Source organism: Stegostoma tigrinum, chromosome 33 (genome assembly GCF_030684315.1).
Source record: "Stegostoma tigrinum isolate sSteTig4 chromosome 33, sSteTig4.hap1, whole genome shotgun sequence".
In the NCBI taxonomy this organism is placed as follows: domain Eukaryota; kingdom Metazoa; phylum Chordata; class Chondrichthyes; order Orectolobiformes; family Stegostomatidae; genus Stegostoma; species Stegostoma tigrinum.
The window spans coordinates 18,199,193-18,222,621 of NC_081386.1; the positions used below are offsets into that span (position 1 = coordinate 18,199,193).

General features: G+C 43.2%; 1 protein-coding gene and 1 long non-coding RNA gene across 7 annotated transcripts in view; one reads left to right on the top strand and one right to left on the bottom strand.

The window, feature by feature from the left end:
• The window catches only part of secisbp2l (SECIS binding protein 2-like), a 75,717-nt gene extending 73,340 nt beyond the window's left edge, over positions 1-2,377 (bottom strand). For all 5 annotated transcript variants that reach the window (XM_048562796.1, XM_048562794.1, XM_048562793.1 and 2 more), the window contains exon 1: positions 2,140-2,377. In XM_048562796.1, the coding sequence (XP_048418753.1) occupies positions 2,140-2,172 (33 nt within the window). In that variant the 5' untranslated portion in view covers positions 2,173-2,377. The remainder of the gene's footprint in view (positions 1-2,139) is intronic.
• Positions 2,378-2,581: 204 nt separating this feature from the next.
• Positions 2,582-23,429, top strand: part of LOC125467301 (uncharacterized) — a 53,776-nt gene continuing 32,928 nt past the window's right edge. The window contains exons 1-3 of one of the 2 annotated variants that reach the window (XR_009442876.1): positions 2,582-2,696; positions 9,331-9,464; positions 16,455-16,601. This is a non-coding gene — a long non-coding RNA (uncharacterized LOC125467301). The remainder of the gene's footprint in view (positions 2,697-9,330; positions 9,465-16,454; positions 16,602-23,429) is intronic. The other variant, XR_009442877.1, reaches the window with a different exon arrangement.

A 23,429-nucleotide genomic window follows, 5' to 3' on the forward strand; every position in this document is an offset into this window, starting at 1 on the left:
AGAGGAGTCAAAATATGTCAGAGCACTGTGAGGATCAAGGAGATTAAAGAGAGTGGGGGGTAAGGTCATGGGTGAATTTGAAAACAATAATGAGAATTTTGAAATCAAAATATAGCTTGAACAGGAACGAACAGATGTCAGGATGCACAGGAATGACAGAGGAACAGGACAAAGCACTTGCTGCATGACACAGATAGCAAGTTTCTGGATTACCTCAGTGTTACAAAATGCTACAATGTAGGAGACCAGCCAGGAGTGGACTGGATTCAGGTTTAAGGTTCATGGCATTTTATTTGAGATATTCTCAGTTTATTTATATATTTTCTGTCTACTTTTATGCACAAGAACCAATGGAAAAAATTGATTAGAGTCATGAATGTCAGGGTATGAATACAAACTAAACAATGAAAATTGCATTCTATAAATAAGTAATATAAATACATTATTAAATCAGAGTAATTGCTACACAAAACATTAACACCAAGCATTACACTGGAGATTTATAGCAGCCTGTTTGCGTCCTGTACAGAACTTAGGTTTCAATCTTAAACATCAGTGCTTTCAAAAATACTGAACTTAAAACACTTATTTGATTAGATTAGATTCCCTACAGTATGGAAACAGGCCCTTCGGCCCAACAAGTCCACACGGCCCCTTGAAGTATCCCACCCAGACCCATCCCCCTATAACACACACGCACACCCCTGAACACTACGGGCAATTTAGCATCGCCAATCCACCTAGCCTGCACATCTTTGGACAGTGGGGAGAAACCAGAGCAAACCCACGCAGACACGGGGAGAACGTGCAAACTCCACACAGACAGTCACCCAAGGCTGGAATCCAACCTGGGTCCCTGGTGCTGTGAGGCTGCAGTGCTAACCACTGAGCCACCGTGCTGCCCCGAACTTTCCTGATTGTTTCGTGGGGCAAGTGTTTAAACTCAATTTATTTCTAGGCCAACTGTCAATTTTGTAATTCTCCAAACAATTGCATGATGTAACTGATTTAATACACGCATTCACTGTATCTAGCTCATTAAGTTCCATACAGGTCTAGTAGTTATTCAAGAATAACTTCAACTCTAGCTAATTGCATATTTACTTGCTTAAAATTAAAACTTCAAAAGATAAAAGTAAATAGCTAAAATCTATCAATGCTGATATGAAACACTGCATTTTAACATTTTAAACTAGAACACAATGGCACAGGCAATTCTTGTATTTAGCAACAAAGGGTTTGAATAAACTAATGTTACGTGACTCAACTCAAGTAGGTTTTAATTAAATCAGAAATGTAATTGTTAATGCCTTCAAACTGTATACAGTAATTTTAAATTTAGTTTTTCTACAAACAGCCAAGTGATTATCACTGTAATTGAACTTTTGTTAGTGACATTTGTCTGAGAACAAAAAGAGCTTTGCCTTCCATCAGTCTCAACAACGGAATGTAAAAAAAATTCATTCTTTACTCAAACATTTCCTGCGATTCTCACCCCTGCAGCACCAGTTGGGCAACATTCCTAAATGAACGCTTAGGATCCTGTTTTTTTTAAGGGTAGCTTATCGTTTGTAACAGGTACATGGGATCAGATATGTGCTGCAAGGTAAAATTAATTACAATAGCTCAAGTAGAAAATGATCAAATAAAAGTGTTTTATTTTTGTTGCATCTGAAATTGTTACAAGTGACTTTCCTGATTGTTTCGCGGGGCAAGTGTTTAAACTCAATTTATTTCTAGGCCAACTGTCAATTTTGCAAATGCCTTAATTTTTAAGAACTGCAGAATACTGTGATTAAAATCCAAGGGTAAAAATTAAGTCTTACTTTCAAATGTTATTTCAATGGTACGTTTTGCAAATCAAAAGCAATCAAAATTCCCTCATGAGAAACAAAAGGGTGGATATTTAGAAGTGTAGGGATCGAAATATCAGATTAGCAGAATCCGTTTAAAACCCATCACAAACAATATTATCAGCCACATTTTATAAATCTGCAGGCTATGGTGAGTTGGGCTCGATTGCTTCCCAATCTCAAATCCGGAGGTAATTTTTAACTCAGGGCCGCTTCAAGGCCTGGCCTCCTCAACACAAACAAGACACTTAAATACACAGAAACACCCAGTGCTTCATCAGTTTACCTTCGCCGACGCCTCCTCCTTCTTCTTCTCCATCCTCACTCCGCCACAACAGGCTGTTTTCACACCCACCCCGTGCTCTCCCGTCTGCTAAGTACTGAGCCGCTGTCAAATGGAGCCTCTCGCCGACACTGCCTCTGGAACTACAGGCTTCATGTTGTCGGGCAGGGCTGTTGTCGCTTTCGCGTAAACACGTCGCCGTTCAGGCTCGGCCTCGGCCCTGCCCCTCCCCCCGCCACTCGAGCCGAGCGCCCGAGACCGCCCATCCCGCAGCCCCGCCCCTCGCAGCGCTGACCCGCCCACAACGCGCCCCACGCCTAACACCGCCTATCAGCGCAATTCCCCGCCCCTTTGATCGGGCCTGACAACCACTCGTCATGGCCCCGCCCCCTGGTTCAGACCCTCACAGTGTCAGCTTGACCCCACCCGCTTGACCAGCCCCGCCCACTCGTTAGTTTGGCCGCGACGTCCAAGGTATCAGCGTACGGCAAGCCAAATCCATCAAACGCGAACGTGCCCCACCTACGTTCGAAACAAAAGTTGAGATCGCGGAACAGCAGGTGCATTCCTGGAAGCGTCTTTCTTTTTAGTTTAACCTATTTTCCCCTAATCCACCTGTTGAAAGATGGTATTACCACTTCTTGAATAGGTAGAACTTGAACGCGGGCTCCTGATTCAGGCGGTGGGGACACTATCACTGTGCCACAAGAGGGCCTAGATTTGAACCTGGGTTTCCGAAGAAGGTGTTTTGGTCTGCTTGCCTTCATTGGTCAGTGCATTGAGTATAGGAGTTGGAAGGTCATGTTGTAGTCTGTACAGCACATCGGTTAGACTGCTTTTGGGATACTGCATGTAGTTCTGGTCTCCCTGCTGTAAGAATGATGTTCTGAAACTCAAAAAGGTTCAGAAAAGATTTACAAGGATGTTGCCAGGGTTGGTGGGTTTGACTTTCGGGAGAGGCTGAATAGGCTGGGATTATTTCTCCTGCAGTGTCAGAGGCTGAGGAATGACATAGATATTTATAAAATCATGAGGGGCTTGGATAGGGTAAATAGACAAGGCCTTTTCTCTGGGGTGGGAGAGTCCAAAACTAGAGGGCATAGGTTTAAGGTGAGAGGGGAAAGTTTAAGAGGGACATAAGGGGCAACTTTTTCTCGCAGAGGGCTGTGCATATATGGAGTTAGCTGCCAGAGGAAGTGTCAGAGGCTGGTACAATTACATCATTTAAAGGGCATCTGGGTGGGTATAAAATTAGGAAGTGTATAGAGGGATATGGACCAAATGCTGGCAAATAGACCTAGATTTACTTAGGATATCTGGTTGTCATGGATGAATTGGACCAAAGATTCCATTTCTGTGCTGGACATCTCTATGACTCTAATATTTCCAGCATTATCTGTTTTGATTTCTGATTCCCAGCATCTGCAACATTTTATTGTTACTACCCCCCTTCTAAAAGTTATTGCGTATTTTTCTTCCAATACTATTATTCAAAAAGAAAAGTAAGAGCATTGTGGCTAACAATGGAAGTATTAGATCAACGGAAAAGGCATATAAAGCTGCCAAGCAATGTTGTAAGTCTGAGGATTGGGGGATTTTAAAATTCAACAAATGAGGACCAAGAAAATGATAAAAGAAATAGAAGATGACATATGAATGTACAATTACAAAAACATAAAAATTGGATTGCTGTAGCTTTTAAAGGTATGTAAAAAGATTAGCAAAGAAATAAGAGTAGCTTACAAGAGATAACACAGTGTGGAGCTGGAGAAACACAGCAGGCCAGGCAGCGTCAGAGGAGCAGGAAAGCTGACGTTTCGGGTCATGACCCTTCTTCAGAAAAAGAAGGGTCCCGGCCTAAAATGTCAGCTTTCCTGCTCCTCTGATTCTGCCTGGCCTGCTGTGTTCCTCCAGCTCCACACTGTGTTATCTCTGACACCAGCATTGGCAGTTCTTACTATCTCTGATTGGGTGGATTACAGGTGTTTTGGTGGCCACAGAAGTGACTGCAGAATGGCATGTCGCTGCTAGTGTCGAGCATTTAACTGTGCACTGTGCAGACTGTGAATAACCAGTACTCATGGTCCATCTCCAACCACAGCGTACCAACAACAAATTTATCCAAAAAAACCGGGAAACAGCTAAAATTGGAGTAAGAAATGGTGGGTCAGGTCAAAATTAAGAGGGAATACATTCAGGTCTAAATGAGATTTATTGTGCATATATGTGAAAACATGGAAGGTGGTGAATAAGATTGATGAGCTGCAGAGGCAAGTGGTCATGTGGAAATAAAAGACAAATGCAAAGTTGCTGTAGTCCTACTTGAACAAATGGACTGTCATTAGAGAGAGATGACTCTTGGTGATTTAACCTGAAGGCCACAATGCCTCAGATGAGGGGAAAGGTTACGGGGAAAGTTAAAGAAGGAGAGTCCTTCTTGGTAACCTCAGCTGGTGTGGAATTGAACCTACACTGTTAATGTCATTCTACAGCATAAACCAGCGTTTACGTCAACTGAGCTAACCAACTAAATTGGAATCAAATTAGACAACGTTTTTATGAAGGAGATAATTTTGAAGATAACATTGAAGTGCACTCCCATGAGGGAAAATGCTACAGTGTGCTCTGCTACTCAATAATGTCTCTACATCCTCCATTCTACTTTCATGATTGCGTTCTTTGTTATCTTGTTCCAACATTTTGGTAGTCTGTCTCACATTTCCTCTGCCTTGGTATCCTTTTTCCATTCTTCAAAGGCTTTTCATCTTTCCCATCTTTCTGCTACCCCCTCCACCTCTCCTGCTGCAACTGCTTTGAGTCCATTGTCAGGTTGAAAAGGATTTTGGATCAATTATGACACTAGGAAGAACACATCTTTGAAAGTTAATGGTTGTTAGGATTTAATTTTGAAGAGATTAGAAAGCTACTATGGGGAAATATCAGATTCCCAAAAAAAACGTTGGACTGGATACAACTAGTTATTGATATAGAGATATAAAATGGTTAGACGCTCTTAAAGTGGATAAAATAACATGCGTTGTAACTCAACTAATAAGGCAATCAGTTATTCCAAATGAGGTAAAAGGTCTTAAATACAGATCTTACGTTCTTTGTTTAAGAAAGGATGTAACTGCATTGGGGTGATGAGAGGATGTTTACTTGATTCATACATGAAATGAGCGTTTGTTTTATGAAGATACATTGGACTGTCTGAACTTGTTTCCACTGGAATTTAGAAGAGTGACTCAATGTACATAAGACCCTGAACGATATTAACAATGTGGATGTAGAAAGCAGACAAAAAGAGACGCTGGAGAAACTGAGCAAGTCTGGCAGCATTCGTGGAGAGAAAAACAGAATTAACTATTTGAGTCCAGTGACCCTTCTTCAGAACATGTTCCCTCTTCTGGACCAATTCAGAACTGGCGGGTGCTGTTTTACTATCAGAAGGTCAACGTTTTGGAACAGAGATGGGGATTTTTTTTGTCTTAGTGGTTTGTGTAACATTGGAACTTCCTACTTCAGGAGGTGATGTGGTTGGGGCCATTGATTAATTTTGGGACCCAGTTGGATGGATTCTTGTTAGGCTGGACTATCAAGGGATATTGATGAATGGATGAATGGGAATGTTGAATTAAAATGCAAACAGATCATCATTACTGAATGATGGAGTAGGTCTGAGGGGGAGATTGGTCTACTTCTAGTCCTATTTCATTTGTTTGTATGGCTTTAGATAAATCTTGTTCTTTACTTTTTAACTAGTCTCAAATGCATGGCAGTGAACTGCAGATGCTGGAGAATCCGAGATAATAAAATGTGAGGCTGGATGAACACAGCAGGCCCAGCAGCATCTCAGGTGCTCCTGAGATGCTGCTGGGCCTGCTGTGTTCATCCAGCCTCACATTTTATTATCTCAAATGCATGGCAGTTTGGTTGCTACATTTTAGTGAAAAATTGTTATCAGTGTTTCTACTCACGATGATGCCAGTTGAGGACACAATAAAATTTGGTTGTATTGACTCCCTGATCCTTGCACAAATGGATCTCACCATCTGGACTCACATATGACAAATATAGTCCTGAGTAAAATGCCCAGTTGCCTGTGGAACTTCAGCAGGAAAGAAAGCGACAAAATACTGTCTTCGCAAAAATTGAGTAGATATATTTTAATATTTATAGCCCAGCCTCCAAAGAGTCTAAACTGAAATACAATGGCCACTTTTGTCCCAACCGTTTTGATTAAATCATAACAGCTGGTGCTAATGCTTTATTCTAGTGGACACAACAAGCTTTGTTGCAAGTGAGGACACACACCCAACTGTTCACAATAAATTTAAATGGGAACACATGATTGTTCATAATAGATGCACTTTAAAAATAGCTTTAGTGTTTTTCTGCTTATTCACAGGGGAAATATTCAACTGTAAATATCTGAGTAGCACTTTCAATCACCTTTTGATCTTTAATAGTCTAAGAAATAAAAACAAAGTGTAGGTTTTGTTGTGAAAATGTTATAATACTCTAAAATGTTAACCTTGAACATTTTTTCCCCTGTAGATACTGCTACAGATGAGTTGTCTATTCATACTGAGTTACTTCTATTCATACTGTTCTTTCAGATTGCCAAATTTGTGAGCTTTGACTTTTTATTCATAACATCTTTCCGTCCAGGGACATTATGTCTCAAGATGATTTACTTCTCTCTTGTTATTTCTACTGATTTTTATTTTGTCCCATTCATTAGCTTTGTTATTACTTTCTGAGCTTGTTTGTCACAATGTATTTTCCAGTACTGTTTGCTTCCATATTTCTTTTACCAGCATGTGGCTCTAGCTTTGACCTAGTGCCCATGTGTTCCAACTGAAAATTCTCTCTGATGAAGGGTCTAGGCCTGAAACGTCAGCTTTTATGCTCCTAAGATGCTGCTTGGCCTGCTGTGTTCATCCAGCTTCACACTTTATTATCTTGGATTCTCCAGCATCTGCAGTTCCCATTATCACTGAAAATTCACTCCTTGTCCTTTGGATGTCCTCATGATTAGATCAAGTAGTTTGCTGTCAAGTGAGGTCTACCAGCCACAGCTTTTTCACAGTTTTATGGGCTACTGTATTACTGTGGTAGAAAATTGAACACAATTCAGTGAAAACGTACATTTATAAGGTTTTTCATAGGAACATGTGGGCAGGTGTAGACCATTGGAGTAGCATGGTGGCAGAGTGGTTAGCACTGCTGCCTCATAGTGCCAGAGACCCATGTTTGATTCTAGCCCTGTCTCACTCTGTAGAATTTGCATGTTCTCGTCATGTCTGTGTGGGTTTCCTCTGGGTGCTCCAGTTTCCTCTCACAGTCCAAAGATGTGGAGGCTACGTTGATTAGCCTACAACGAAGAAGGTTTTCTAAGATTACATAGGGATCTGGGAAATCGGGCTGTGAAAAGGCAGCTGGAGTTCAATTTGATGTATTGCATTTTGGTGCAGCAACGAAGGTAGGGATTATACTATTAATGGTACAGCCTTGGGTAGTGTTGTAGAAGAAAAAGACCTAGGGAAGCAAGTACATAATTCTTTGAAGTTTACGTCACATGTAGACAAGGCAGTTAGAAAGGTGTTCGGCGTGCTTGCCTTCATTGCTCAATCCTTTGAGTATAAGAGTTGGGAAGTCATGCTGAGGTTGTACAATACATTTGTGAGGCCACTTCTAGACGACTGCGTCCAGTTCTGGTTGCCCAGTTATAGGAAGGATATTATAAAGCAGTAGAAGGTTCAGAAGAGATTTACCAGGGTGTTGCCAGGTCTGGAAGGTTTCAGTTATAAGGAAAGGCTGGATAGAGTGGCACTCTTTTCTCTGGTGCATAGGAGATTGAGAGGTGACCTGATAGACATTTATAAAATAATGAGAGGTATAAATAGAATTGATGGTAATTGTCTTTTCCCCAGGATGGGGGAATTTCAAGACTGGGGACACATTTTTAAAGTGAGAGGAGAGAGATTTAAAAAAGACATGAAGGGCAAATTTTCTGCACAGAGGGTGACTCACAGGTGGAATGAGGAAGTCATGGATGGGGGTACATTTACAATGTCTAAAAGACATTTGGATAAGTACATGAATAGGAAAAGTTTGGAGGGACATGAGCCAGGAGCAGGCAGGTTGGACTAGTTTAGGTTGGGATTAAGTTCGGCATGGACTGTTTGGACTGAAGGGTCTGTTTCCATGCTGTATGACAAATTTGGGTTTACAGGGATAGTATAGGAAGGCTGGGTCTGAGTGGGATTCTCTTCAGAGTGTTGGTGAAGACTCAGTGGGTCGTTTGGCCTGTTTCTGCAGTGGATGGATTTTGTGACTCAGACCTTCAAGCCTGTTCTGACATCCAATAGATCCTGTGGGTACAGTCTCAGTTCCTCTTTCCTGTCTGCTCCCCAGAAATCTTGTGAAATACCTCCACAGAGGCCAGCACTCCATCACCACATCACGCATTATTTACGCATGCATTGGGCTCAACATTGATCTGGCCTTTTCAGAGCTACTTGCAGACTAAACAGAATCTCTGAAATTGCTGACAGTCCTGTTTATATTTGTCAGTTACGGCAGATTGGATTGGTTAATAGCCCCAATCAGGGAATTCATATTCTGTTAGGCCCATCTAGCTGACCTCGTTACAATTGCTACACCTTGATTCCCTTGTTGATCAAAAACCAATCGATCTTAGCTATCGATCTTAGCCTTGAATAAATTCAATGAACCAGCCTCCACTACCTTATGAGATAATCTTAAAAGAGAGACTCTTATTCAAAAACTGTTCCTATATTTCTGCCACAAGAGGAAATATCCTCCCATATCCTTTTATTGTTTGTTCATTTTGTGGGATGTGGCATCGCTGGTTGGCCAGCATTTATTGCCCATCCCTAAGTGCCCTTGAGAAGGTGATGGTGAGCTGCATTCTTGAACTGTTGTAGTCCACCTGCTGTGGGTTGACCCACAATGCCATTAGGAAGGGAATTCCAGAATTTTGACCCAGCAACAGTGAAGGAACGGTGATATATTTCCAAGTCGCAATGGTGAGTGGCTTGGATGAGAACTTGCAGGTGGCAGTGTTGCCACATATCTGCTGCCCTTGTCCTTCTAGATGGAAATGGTCACAGGTTTGGAAGGTGCAATCTGAGAATCTTTGGTGAATTTCTGTACTGCATCTTGTAGATCATACACACTGCTGCTACTGATGTCGGTCTTGGAGGGAGTGGATGCTTGAGGATGCGGTGCCATTCAAGTGGGCTGCTTTATCCTGGATCGTGTCAAGTTTCTTGACTGTTATTTGGGGTGCACTCATCCAGGTAAGTGGGAGTATTCCATCACACTCCTGACTTATGCCTTGTAAATGGTGGACAGGCTTTGGAGAGTCAGGAATTGAGCTACTGGCTGCAGTATTTCTAGCCTCTTTCCTGCTCTTCTAACCACTATGTTTATATGGTGAGTCCAGTTGAATTCCTGATCAATGATAACTCCCAGAATGTTGAAAGTGGAGGATTCAGTGATTGTAAAATCGTTCAATGTCAAGGGACAGTGGTTAGATTGTCTGATATTGGTGATGGTCATAGCCTGGCATTTGTGTGGCATGAATGTTACTAGCCACTTGTCAGCTCAAGTCTGGATATTGTCCAGATCTTGTTGCATTTGGGCACAAACTGCTTCAGTATTGTAGGAGTCGCGAAGGATGCTGAACATTGTGCAATCATCCTCCTTAACATGTCTCCTTAGGATCATATGTAATTCAATAAAATCATCTTTTATTCTTCTAATCTACAATGGCTACATAACAGAAGTTGCTGGATAGGCTCAGCAGGTCTGGCAACATCTGTGATTGAAAAAACAGAGTTAACGTTTCAGGTCCAGTGACCCTTCCGGACCCAAAATGTTAACTCTGATTTTTCCTTCACAGATGCTGCCAGACCTGCTGAGCTTTTCCAGCAACTTCTGTTTTGTTTCCTGGTTTTCAGCATCCGCAGTTCTTTTGTCTTTTTTTACAACGGTGGCATGTTCATGTTTAGAAGTGTCCTGACCCGAAATGTCAACATTCCTGCTCCTCTGCTTGATGTGGAAATCCATCTTGAGGTCTGGGATGTGGGTGAGGGAGGAGGTGTGTAGCACTTCCTGCGGTTGCAGGGGAACATGCCGGGTGTGGTGGGGTTGGAGGGGAGTGTGGAGCGGACAAGGGAGTCCCAGAGGGAGTGGTCTTTCCGGAATGCAGACAAGGGCCTGGCCTGCTGTGCTCCTCCAGCTCCACACTGTGTTAACTCTGACTTCAGCATCAGCAGTCCTTACTATCTCATGGTTACATGTTCAACCTCTTCTTAATAAGAGAAGCCCCTCATCTCAGGAAAGAATCGAGCGAACATTCTCTGAACTGATTCTAATACAATTAAATCTTTTTTCAAACAAGGTGACCAGAACTGTACTTCATGCTCTAGATATAATCTAGGCCTGTTTAACTACAGCAAAACAGAGGTACTTTCACATTCCATTTAACAAAGTGTGGAGCTGGATGAACACAGCAGGCCAAGCAGCATCTCAGGAGCACAAAAGCTGACATTTCGGGCCTAGACCCTTCATTAGAAAAGGGGGGTGGGAAGAGAGTTCTGAAATAAATCGGGAGACAGGGAGAGGCGGATTGAAGGTGGATAGAGGAGAAGGTAGGTGGAGAGGAGACAGACCAGTTAAAGGGGCGGGGATGGAGCCTGTAGACGTGAGTATAGGTGGAGAGGTAGAGAGGGGATAGGTCAGTCTGGGATGAGGTTAGGAGGTAGGAAATGGAGGTGCGGCTTGAGTTGGGAGCAGGGGCTAGGTGAGAGGCAGAACAGGTGAGGGAGGCAGGGACGAGCTGGGCTGGTTTTAGGATGCATTAGGGGGAAGGGGAGATTTTGAAGCTTGTGAAATCCACGTTGATACCATTAGGCTGCAGGGTTCTGAAGCAGAATATGAGTTGCTGTTCCTGCAAACTTCGGGTGGCATCGTTGTGGCACTGCAGGAGGCCCAGGATGGACATGTTGTCTAAGGAATGCGAGGGGGAGTTGAAATGGTTCACGACTGGGAGGTGTAGTCGTTTGTTGCAAACCGAGCGGAGGTGTTCTGCAAAGCGGTCAACAAGCCTCCGCTTGGTTTCCTCAATGTAGAAGAAGCCACAACAGGTACAGCGGATGCAGTATATCACATAGGCAGATGTGCAAGTGAACATCTACTTGATGTGGAAAACCATCTTGAGGTCTGGGATGTGGGTAAGAGAGGAGGTGTGGGGCCAAGTGTAGCACTTCCTGCGGTTGCAGGGGAACGTGCCAGGTGTGGTGAGGTTGGAGGGGAGTGTGGAGCTGACAAGGGAGTCCTGGAGAGAGTGGTCTTTCCGGAAGGCAGACAAGGGTAGGGATGGAAAACTGTCTTTGGTGGTGGGGTCAGATTGTAGATAGCGGAAGTGTCGGAGGACAAAGCGTTGTATCCAGAGGTTGCTGGGGTGGTATGTGAGTGTGAGGGAGATTCTCTTTTGGCGGTTATTGCGGGCACAGGGTATGAGGGATGAGTGGTGGGAAATGCGGGAGACACGGTCGAGGGTGTTCTCGACTACTGCGGGGTGGAAGTTGCGGTTGGTATCAATATGGATTTCACAAGCTTCAAAATCTCCCCTCCCCACCACTGCATCCCAAAACCAGCCCAGCTCGTCCCCGCCTCCCTCATCTGTTCTGCCTCTCACCTATCCCCTCCTCCCACTTCAAGCCGCACCTCCATTTCCTACCTCGCAACCTCATCCCGTCCCCTTGACCTGTCCGTCCTCCCCAGGCTGATCTATCCCCTCCCTACCTCCCCACCTATACTCACGTCTACAGGCTCCATCCCCGACCCTTTAACTTGTCTGTCTCCTCTCCACCTATCTTCTCCTCTATCCACCTTCGATTCGCCTCCCCGTGTCTCCCTATTTATTTCAGAACCAGCTCCCCATCCCCCTTTTCTGCTGAAGGGTCTAGGCCTGAAACATCAGCGTTTGTGCTCCTGAGATGCTGCTTGGCCTGCTGTGTTCATCCAGCTTCACATTTTGTTATCTCGGATTCTCCAGCATCTGCAGTTCCCATTATCCCCCTCTACTTTCACGTTCCATCCCAGTTACAATAACTCCAATTTTGCTTTTTGCCTTTCTAATCACTTGCTGAATGTGCATAATGACTTTTAATGATTCATGTCAGAAGACAAGCTGATCCCTCTGCAATATCTACAACAGATGAGATGACCACAGCTAGATTATAGTAGCAAAGTCAGTCAGGGCCACTAAAGCCATGATGTACCTTCATTTGGACAATTTTCCATGTCAGCACATAGAGTAAGTTGACTTCATATACTTTGTGCAATCAACTGTTAAGTTGACAATCACAACTATTTTGTTTTGAGTCTAATCACAGTAGCAACATGGCACTGGAGGATATTGTTATTGCCATATTTCTAAGGCCAGTAAACCAGCTGTTGCATTGCAGCCTCATTAAGTCACAGTCTCAGCGTAAAATTGTATAGACCTTAAACCTGGCTATCTTCATGCAACAAGAAATATTTGGCATGTGTATAAAACCAAAATGTTAATTTGTCCAGCTTATAGCTCACTGAAAGGACTGTCAGTGAAATAAAGTATCTGCGCTCAAAGTAACTTCGATTTAAATATTTCTCTTTTTATGGTGTCATTGTATTTACAAAATTACAGTTTTTAATAAATTTTTTCACACATTCATTATTGTTTTGAGTACATTTGATGGGGGTCACTTTACACAAATCGTTTTTGTTTAAGGGAATGTTTTTAACCCATTAGGAATCGTTCAGCACCATTTAATGCACTTGTTTTAATTGATTGTCAAACAGAATGATATTTAACTTATTTTTTCTGAGCTCTGTTGTATTAATAAAGCCCTCCTTATAAGAGAGACCTCTTAGATATTGCAGGTTGTTTTATGGCAGAAGTCAAATTGTTTGAAACAAAATAAACATGAGAACACCTCAGATTTAATTCACAGCCCTCATGAGTTAATTCATTGACAACAGTTAAGGGTGCTACAATCTGCTTCTGTGCCCTAGGCTAGGGTGGCAAAAAATATCAGTAGATATTCCCAGGTCTGATTGCTGTCGAAATTATCCTTGGTGAAATGTGCATTTGGAGATGTTGAATGAGAATAGGATTGATTGTTTTTATCAGGCTCTTTGTAACTGAATAGCCTGTCCTTATTCATTATTTGACCTCGAACAAGAAAAAGGACTGGCTGGGTGGGAGTTTGTCATGGTGTAATTAGTCAGAATAGAGCTTCAGCATAGGGAGATAAAAGTTGAAAGGAAACCAGTTAAGTCGGTTGTGGCTCAGCTAGACCATGAGACATAGAAGTAGAATTAGGCCAGCAAACCCATCATGTCTGTTCCATTAGTCAGTGAGATCATGGGTTGGTAGCAAGTTAGCCCCTTTGTCAGATTCATCTGGGTTTGCGTCCTGCTTTATGGGCAAGAATCAAGGTTGACACTCCAGTGCAGTGTTGAAGGAGAAAAACAAAAACAGACGTTACTGGAGAAGCAAGTCTGACAGCATCTGTGACAAAAATTTCAGAGTTAATGTTTTGGGTGCAGTGACTCTGTCTCAGAGCAGTATTGAAGGAGTACTGCACAGTCAGAGGCACTGCCTTTGGTTGTAATGTTGAATTGAAACCGCATCTGCCTGGGTAGCTAGCGATGTTTTTTAAAAGGTGCATGGGAATTATCCCTGATGTCAATTAATGTGGAGATGAAAGAGCATAGCAGGTCAGTCAGCATTCCAGGAGCGGGGAAGTCAACATTTCAGGCTGGAACCCTTCAATGTTCTGCATCAAAATCTGTCCCTCAAACAACATAAAAAAATTATCATCATCTATTCATAGCTATATTATGGGAGCTGTTTGCATATTGTTTGTACTTTTTCTTATACTAGAATAGTGAATGAACTTGAAAAGCATTTAATTGGCTGAAAAATGCTTTGAGACATCTGGTGGTTGTGAAAAACATTGTATAAAAACAAATCTTCTTTGTGTCCTCAAATTCTATTTAAATGAGCATGATATTGTCCAGATTCTTTCAGAAGTCATAGCAAAATTCTATCACAATATTTGCATTGTCTGAGAGAACCTTGGCGATTTCTAAATCTCCTCTGCTGAGATTTAATTCACTAGAGTTCAACTAATTAGAGACAATTTCCTAAATTAGGGTTGTAATATAAATGATCTAAAACATCAAATTCCTCAGCTTAACAAATCTACTTAATTCATTGTAAGAATCCTCTGTTGTATATCACAACATAAATCCACGACATTGTAATCTGTTTCAGGAGTCAACACTTTGCAACTGAGCTGCCAAAGCGCTGTATTAAATCAGGAATTCCTCAGCTTGCAGCACAGACAAAACAAAGTGCCTGCATTAGCTATGTGCTACAAGCTGTGAATTTCCTGATTTCCTTGTAATGTACTGCTGCAAAAATTGGAAATGTGTTAGGAGCACGTTCTGTATCTTGCATGCCTGCAAGACACATTAACTTGATGAGATTTGAATTTGCATTGAATAATGTGGAATAACTGGAAATTCAAGACAAATGAGAATTAAATTCCACTGCCACAGGTCATAACCTAATGAAAGGAATACTGTGTTTTGCATTACTGGAAGATATAATTATATCAAATGTTTCAACCCAGTCACTACCATTGTATTCCATTAGCTTCACACTTGATAAATTTTCTATTCTTATATACATGTACTGTAGTGGCATAAAGAGCCAATCACTTTTCATGCTTGCAAGCCGGTGATGACAGCATATTGTAGTATTGATACATTTGTGAGCATGCATACATCTGTGTACATATGTGAATAGCTGACTGAAAGCACAACAAATAAAGTATGTGGAATTGATCCTTGCCCTGGTCCCCATTTCTCATTTACGATCTGCCCGTCAGTAGCACCATTTAAAAAGACAGCTTCAGTTTCCACCTGGACACTGATGGCAGCCAGCTGGACTTCACCAATATCTCTCTCTACCCCTCCACTGACTCGAAAATTGTCAAATGTTTGACCAACATCCAGTTCAGAACAAGGAAACATTTCCTCCTATTAAATATTGGGAAGTTTGGATCTGTTGCCTTCGATTCAGCAAATGTAATCTACTTCATGAAAGTATGTGACTGAAAAATCACTGCATTAGTAGTGGCCATGGCTTTGACTGTCAAAAGTTAAAGATTTAGAATTTTCTCTGCAAACTTTCAATTTTTCTTTCCTGCTTTACGATGCTCCTTAAAACCTTTCTGATTAACCAAGTTTTTGGTCATCTCACTTCATATCTCCTTTTGTGACTTGTGTTCAAATTTATATTATAATGATCCTTTGCAATTTCTTGGAATGGCGTGCTAAATTAAGAGGTGGAATTTGATCTAGGTGAGAGAGGTCTCATCTGCTGGCTGCAGACTTGACAAGACCCCTGCAGTTCTTCAGTTGAGAAACCTCCGGAATAAGTGGGCAGTAGTGGCTCTGCTCTGGGATTTAGGATCTATGGGTAGAAATTGTACTGTCCCTGCCTCCCCACCAAGTAAACACTGCTGGCCAGTCAGAGGCTGGGAGCTCTTCAAAGTCTATCAGTGCCACTGGGAATAGGTGAGCTGCTGAGAAAGTGACTGCATTTTGCTGAGAGGCCTAACTTCGTCAAGAGACACAGAGAGGCCACAATTGGATGAGTGTAGGTGGCAGAGTTCTTGGCTAGGGCTGGGAAAGACGGAGTTGACTCTCAGTAGGACCCCTTCCCAATGTTGGATCCGTTGATCAGGGCACAAGTGCCTTACAACCAGGGACTCCACCACAGTTGTTGTTGAAAAGAAGAACATGATCTTCAGTTTTTTTTAAACTTTTTATTCCCATGTTTTTGCTGGCATTATCAATGTTGCAACAGGGATGACACATCAAATGGTAGAAATGCACTCCAGACTTGTGTATTATGTCCAACAGAAGATATATAATATACCTTTCAGCAACATGCTCATGATATCACCATATCATGGTACGTGGCCAATGGTATAAAGGTCTTGGTTTCCATCTAAGCAAGCTAAGTTATCTTGTAGCATGATATGCTGAAGGAAATATGCTACAGTACATCCAAATTTCTTAGCATAAGCTCAGACACAAAGTATCTGTGATTGTAGCATACATATGTAAATACCAGGAACTGTTATAAATGTTATAAATGTTATAAATGTTCATTGAATTCTTCTGTACAATGTACGTCACTTCTCATATTTATATTACAGGAGCTAACATGAATATCACAATATGACAGTTACAGATCATCAACTGTCACACCATAACCGTGACATCAAAACCATCCCTTATTTTTACTTTTGTAAGAAAACTATGGAAGAATAAGTGAGACCCAGTACATCCGTTGTTGTAAAAAGGTATCGCTGAGTAAATTTCCTTTGAAATAAGCGATATTAGGTTTTAACACATTATTTATTTCATTGTGCAAAAGCAACTTAAGTTTGCAATTGACTGTAATTGAGTGAATAAGTTCAGGTATAATTATTAAACAAACAACAAACTTATCATGCTGACAAAACTGATTAATAATAAGATTTACCTGTCAGTTGTAAAAATTCATCAATGAAGAGTTTGACCACTGATGGTGTACTTTCTGTCAATCATGTTCGTAATCATTGTCTGATCAGAAATTCAACAAAACTTTCTTGGTTGGAAGAGGGATTTTCTCCAAAAATAAGAGTGAGAATTAAAATGTGTTTTTAATCTGTGCTAATTAGGTGGAATCTAGGGACCAACATTGCTCTACCAGCTCATTGTAATGATTTCTTTGTGCTTCTAGTGGTCCCCACATAGTTCTTTGGTTTCACATATTAGCAAGGCGCTTCATATGATTATTTCCTAGCATAATTTAAGCTAGGGAGGTGGTGGCATAGTGTTACTCTCACCAGACTGGAACTGCAATCATAGGGCTAGCTGTTCAATAATAAAAGCCAGATCACCTACACAAATTGCATGAAATTCACTGATATTATTGCCCTATGTCTTGCATGAGAGAATGACACACAGCTGGAGACATTATGAACTAATTGGAAGTGGGAAGGCATACTGCGATGGAAACAGACTGCTGGCATCATACCTCTAGCTACCAATGTGTAAGTGAGTTTTGAGGGCATCTCAGCACTCTTAGCAATCCATTATTCAAGAATCTGCTCGCCATATATTATTTTCTCTTGTGGTCTCCTCCTGCTGTTTCTCCTAACAGTTCAGCCTTATCTCTGTGTCCCCATTCGTTCTTCAAGTCACTCTCACTGTTTACAAGTCTACATGTGTCCGGAAGCAACTAGTCTGTGCAGAAAATTTTAGGTCACCAAAAAATATTACTGTAATTGCTACACCATGCGCTTTTGAAACTTTACCGGACTATAGAGAGCAACAAAAACTCACAGCATTGTTGAAAAACCATAAGAAATAAACCTACAAGTTATCGTAATGTAGTCGATAGTTTCTTCAAATATCATTGGTGAGATTGCAGGCTGTTGTCCTTTAAGCTACTTAACATGACGTTCAACGATGTGAAGTTAAGAGAGGGTGCAGTTTTGAACATGGAGTTTTAAAATGGCAGTGCTTGCACTAAATCAGAAATTGTTCACATTTAGTGCTTATGCCATTTCTAAACCTTTAATGTTTAAAATGGGTGACACCAACCCACATTTTCCACTTCATTAGTTCTGTGCTCAAATACAGTCCATACTGCCTGACATACAACAAATCTCCATCATGAGCAGGGCAAGGAGACAGGTTCTAAATGGACACCACCAAAACACTTTGAACCCTGTGTTTCTGACACCAATCTGAACATATCAGCTACCCGGCCACTGAGCCTCCCAAGGTTTTCAAGTTGCCGTGAACACCTTTAATTACTTGTATGTTGTAACCTGGAGCTATGGATGGCACTGGAAGAGGCTCCAATTTCTTTTCCCACCATTTGGCTGACTTGGAATCTCTCTCTTTCAGTTTTAATGCCTTCGTTGGCTTATGTTGGAAGGTTTTGCAAGTTGATACGCCATCTATTTGGCTACATATTAAATGCACCATCCTTGGCCATTAAGTCACAGAATGGGACTTGAATCCAGAGCTTTCAGTTTAGAGGTAATCGTATCACTGTACTACAATACACTCTCTTGTCCCTTTACTTCGTAGATCTCCAATTTTGCTTTCTTTAGACTCCTCTCCAAGTTCACTTACACTCAAATTTCCTGCTAATCTTAGGGACAGAGACCAGATCATAAAAATGCATTTATGTAAATAGAAATCAACATAATCAATTGGGGTCTTAGAAAAGCACTAAGCCTACAACATAACTGAGAACGAAAGCTTTGAGACTAACTGCCATTCCTGAATATTAGACACTTGCAAACTTTTCAATTTCATGTAATTAGTTACGCTGACAAAAAATACTTGGGTCAAAAGCAGCTTGAGCTTAGAGTAATAGTAGGAACTGCCGATGCTGGAGTATCTGAGATAACACGGTGTGAAGCTGGATGAACACAACAGGCCAAGCTGCATCAGGGGAGCAGGAAAGTTTGACATTTTGGGTTGGTCCTGACCCGAAATGTCAAACTTTCCTGCTCCTCTGATGCTGCTTGAACTTAGAGACCACGTTTTCCCAAAACTGCTTTAGCAAACAAGCTCATCTTAGTCACTGAGGTCAAGGTGAGCCATTGGTTTTTATGTTAAATGTTAAGTTTACTCAGTTGCATAGTGCTGCCATCATGCTGGTGTTACTTTACATTTAAGTAATGTGCAAGTAACCAAGAAAATGAAATTACAAAGTACATGGGATTATGAAATTAATCTTGACTTGCTCTGAAACATGTTCTTTTCAAATTAATAACCTATTTAACACCAGGTCCGTTGACTTCAATTAAAAGAAAATGGATACAGTGGAGAACATGCTGTCACCTTGCCCATTTTGCAACACTGCAGGATATTAACTTCACCTCAATTGTTTCTAAAAATTTACGTGAGGTTGGGGCGCTGGTGCGTGTGTAAATATATATGAGACACAAAACTTTGAAACAACCGTACAGAATGCTGGAGATACTCAAGTTATCATGCTGAATAATAAAAGGTTTGAGACCTAGTCTTCTCTCATTTCCAGCTGCCACTATCTGCATCAAATAATCCTGGGTTAGTTATACTAGAGGACTTGATCCAGATAAAGCCTTTGCCACACTATAAACATGAAGACATGAACTAATTTTTATGTGAATATTTAGGAATAGTTTTGTGAACTAAATTAAACTCACCAAACTAATATCATAGTTATAGACCTTTACAGATAACAGGATTCTGAAATTTTGGGGTCTCAGTTCACAATGGGACCAGATAAATCCATCTTCAGTAGCGTAACATTTTGCTTCAAGTTCTTCTACGTCTTTTTAGATCTCTAACCACATGCTCATAAAGCACATGATTCTTTCTTTTGCACCTGATTGTCAAATTTCAAAAATATGGTTTAAAAATAATGTTTGAATCTAATGAGTGTCATGCTTTCAGCATATCAACTAGAGAAAATATCACCTAAAATTAAGAGATCATGGATATTCAGATTTAATTAAAGTACCCACAAAACCTACCAAAGACCAAGCATGAATAGGAGATTGTTACAAATATCATGATGTTTAAAATACTGAAGAAATTCTTCGGAACTTTCTCATGCAGTGGTTTTTGTAAGAAAATAAATAACTCCTGGCATACTGCAACATTCTCCACTTAAATTATCTACAGAAATTTCAAAAATTTCAGATTTTACAGCCTACTCAAAGAATAAAGCACTGAAAAAGTTGGTCTAAAATGTGGCAAAATATTAGGGGAATTTTCTAACAGATGTTCTTACAAAATGTGAAAAATCAGTGCATATAAATAAAAGAAACAAGCATGGCATTTAAAAGAGGAGACCAATTAAATATGATAAAAGCCTTTTTTAAAGGCGACGTGGGTCAGGAGAAATTTAATCAGAATTACTTGAAGTGCAGTGTTGCTATTTTACTATTTATACTGTTAGATTTTAGCCTTGTGATATTGTGATATTGTGATATTAAAAATAGATGCAGTGGTTCGTTAGCTCGCCAAGCTGGTTGTTCTGAGGTGTGCAGACATTTTGTTACCCTCCTGGGCATCATCATCAGTGTGATCTCTAATGGAAGCGGTGGTGTTCTGTTCCTTCCGGATTTATATGATCCTCTGCTGTGATGGTCTTGTTGCTTCTAGTTTAGCAGCGGTCTGTCTATGGGGTCTATTTCTGTGTGTTGTTAACGGAGTCCAGTGTTGAGAACCAGGCATCCAGAAAGTCCGTTGCATGTCTAGAGTTCGCTTGCCCCAGTATGGTCACTTTGTCCCAGTCAAACTGACGGCCCTCATTGTTTGTGTACTGAGACAAGTGAATATTGGTCGAGAATAAAATGTGAGGCTGGATGAACACAGCAGGCCAAGCAGCATCTCAGGAGCACAAAAGCTGACGTTTCGGGCCTAGACCCTTCATCAGAGAGGGGGATGGGGGGAGGGAACTGGAATAAATAGGGAGAGAGGGGGAGGCGGACCGAAGATGGAGAGTAAAGAAGATAGGTGGAGAGAGTGTAGGTGGGGAGGTAGGGAGGGGATAGGTCAGTCCAGGGAAGACGGACAGGTCAAGGAGGTGGGATGAGGTTAGTAGGTAGATGGGGGTGCGGCTTGGGGTGGGAGGAAGGGATGGGTGAGAGGAAGAACCGGTTAGGGAGGCAGAGACAGGTTGGACTGGTTTTGGGATGCAGTGGGTGGGGGGGAAGAGCTGGGCTGGTTGTGTGGTGCAGTGGGGGGAGGGGATGAACTGGGCTGGTTTAGGGATGCAGTGGGGGAAGGGGAGATTTTGAAACTGGTGAAGTCCACATTGATACCATATGGCTGCAGGGTTCCCAGGCGGAATATGAGTTGCTGTTCCTGCAACCTTCGGGTGGCATCATTGTGGCAGTGCAGGAGGCCCATGATGGACATGTCATCAAGAGAATGGGAGGGGGAGTGGAAATGGTTTGCGACTGGGAGGTGCAGTTGTTTGTTGCGAACTGAGCGGAGGTGTTCTGCAAAGCGGTCCCCAAGCCTCCGCTTGGTTTCCCCAATGTAGAGGAAGCCGCACCGGGTACAGTGGATGCAGTATACCACATTGGCAGATGTGCAGGTGAACCTCTGCTTAATGTGGAATGTCATCTTGGGGCCTGGGACGGGGGTGAGGGCGGAGGTGTGGGGACAAGTGTAGCATTTCCTGCGGTTGTAGGGGAAGGTGCCGGGTGTGGTGGGGTTGGAGGGCAGTGTGGAGCGAACAAGGGAGTCACGGAGAGAGTGGTCTCTCCGGAAAGCAGACAGGGGAGGGGATGGAAAAATGTCTTGGGTGGTGGGGTCGGATTGTAAATGGCGGAAGTGTCGGAGGATAATGCGTTGTATCCGGAGGTTGGTAGGGTGGTGTGTGAGAACGAGGGGGATCCTCTTGGGGCGGTTGTGGCAGGGGCGGGGTGTGAGGGATGTGTCGCGGGAAATGCGGGAGACGCGGTCAAGGGCGTTCTCGATCACCGTGGGGGGAAAGTTGCGGTCCTTAAAGAACTTCTTCATCGTCCCCCCAGACCTCCCACTGACTGAGGACGAACGGTCAGTCCTTAGCAAGGGGCTCACCTTTGTCCCCCTACAACCACACATCAACGAATACCAGTCACGGTCGGACATAGAGCAGTTTTTCCGCCGTCTTCGCCTCCATGCCTACTTCTTCAACCGGGAACCCAACCCCTCCTTCCACTGACCCCTTCACCCGCTTCCAACACAAGTCCTCCTCCTGGACACCACCCCCAGGCCTCCTACCCTCCCTCGACCTCTTCATCTCCAACTGCCGTCGAGACATTAACCGCCTCAACCTCTCCACCCCTCTCACCCACTCCAACCTCTCCCCCGCAGAACGGGCAGCCCTCCGCTCCAACCCCAACCTCATCATCAAACCCGCAGACAAGGGTGGCGCAGTGGTAGTATGGCGCACTGACCTCTACATCGCCGAGGCCAGACGCCAACTCTCCGACACCACCTCCTACCGCCTCCTCAATCATGACCCCACACCCGAGCACCGAACCATCATCTCCAACACCATTCACGACCTCATCACCTCAGGGGACCTCCCACCCACAGCCTCCAACCTCATTGTTCCCCAACCCCGCACGGCCCGTTTCTATCTCCTTCCCAAAATCCACAAACCTGCCTGCCCTGGTCGACCCATCGTCTCAGCCTGCTCCTGCCCCACCGAACTCATCTCCACCTATCTGGACTCCTTTTTCTCCCCTTTGGTCCAGGAATTCCCCACCTACGTCTGTGACACCACCCACGCCCTCCACCTCCTCCAGGACTTCCAATTCCCTGGCCCCCAACACCTCATATTCACCATGGACGTCCAGTCCCTGTACACCTGCATTCCGCATGGAGATGGCCTCAAGGCCCTCCGCTTCTTCCTGTCCCGCAGGCCCGACCAGGCCCCCTCCACCAACACTCTCATCCGCCTAGCTGAACTCGTCCTCACACTCAACAACTTCTCTTTTGACTCCTCCCACTTCCTACAGACTAAGGGGGTGGCCATGGGCACCCGCATGGGCCCCAGCTATGCCTGCCTCTTTGTAGGTTACGTGGAACAGTCCCTCTTCCGCACCTACACAGGCCCCAAACCCCACCTCTTCCTCCGGTACATTGATGACTGTGTCGGCGCCGCTTCTTGCTCCCCAGAGGAGCTCGAACAGTTCATCCACTTCACCAACACCTTCCACCCCAACCTTCAGTTCACCTGGGCCATCTCCAGCACATCCCTCACCTTCCTGGACCTCTCAGTCTCCATCTCAGGCAACCAGCTTGTAACTGATGTCCATTTCAAGCCCACCGACTCCCACAGCTACCTAGAATACACCTCCTCCCACCCACCCTCCTGCAAAAATTCCATCCCCTATTCCCAATTCCTCCGCCTCAACCGCATCTGCTCCCAAGATAAGACATTCCACTCCCGCACATCCCAGATGTCCAAGTTCTTTCAGGACCGCAACTTTCCCCCCACGGTGATCGAGAACGCCCTTGACCGCGTCTCCCGCATTTCCCGCAACACATCCCTCACACCCCGCCCCCGCCACAACCGCCCCAAGAGGATCCCCCTCGTTCTCACACACCACCCTACCAACCTCCGGATACAACGC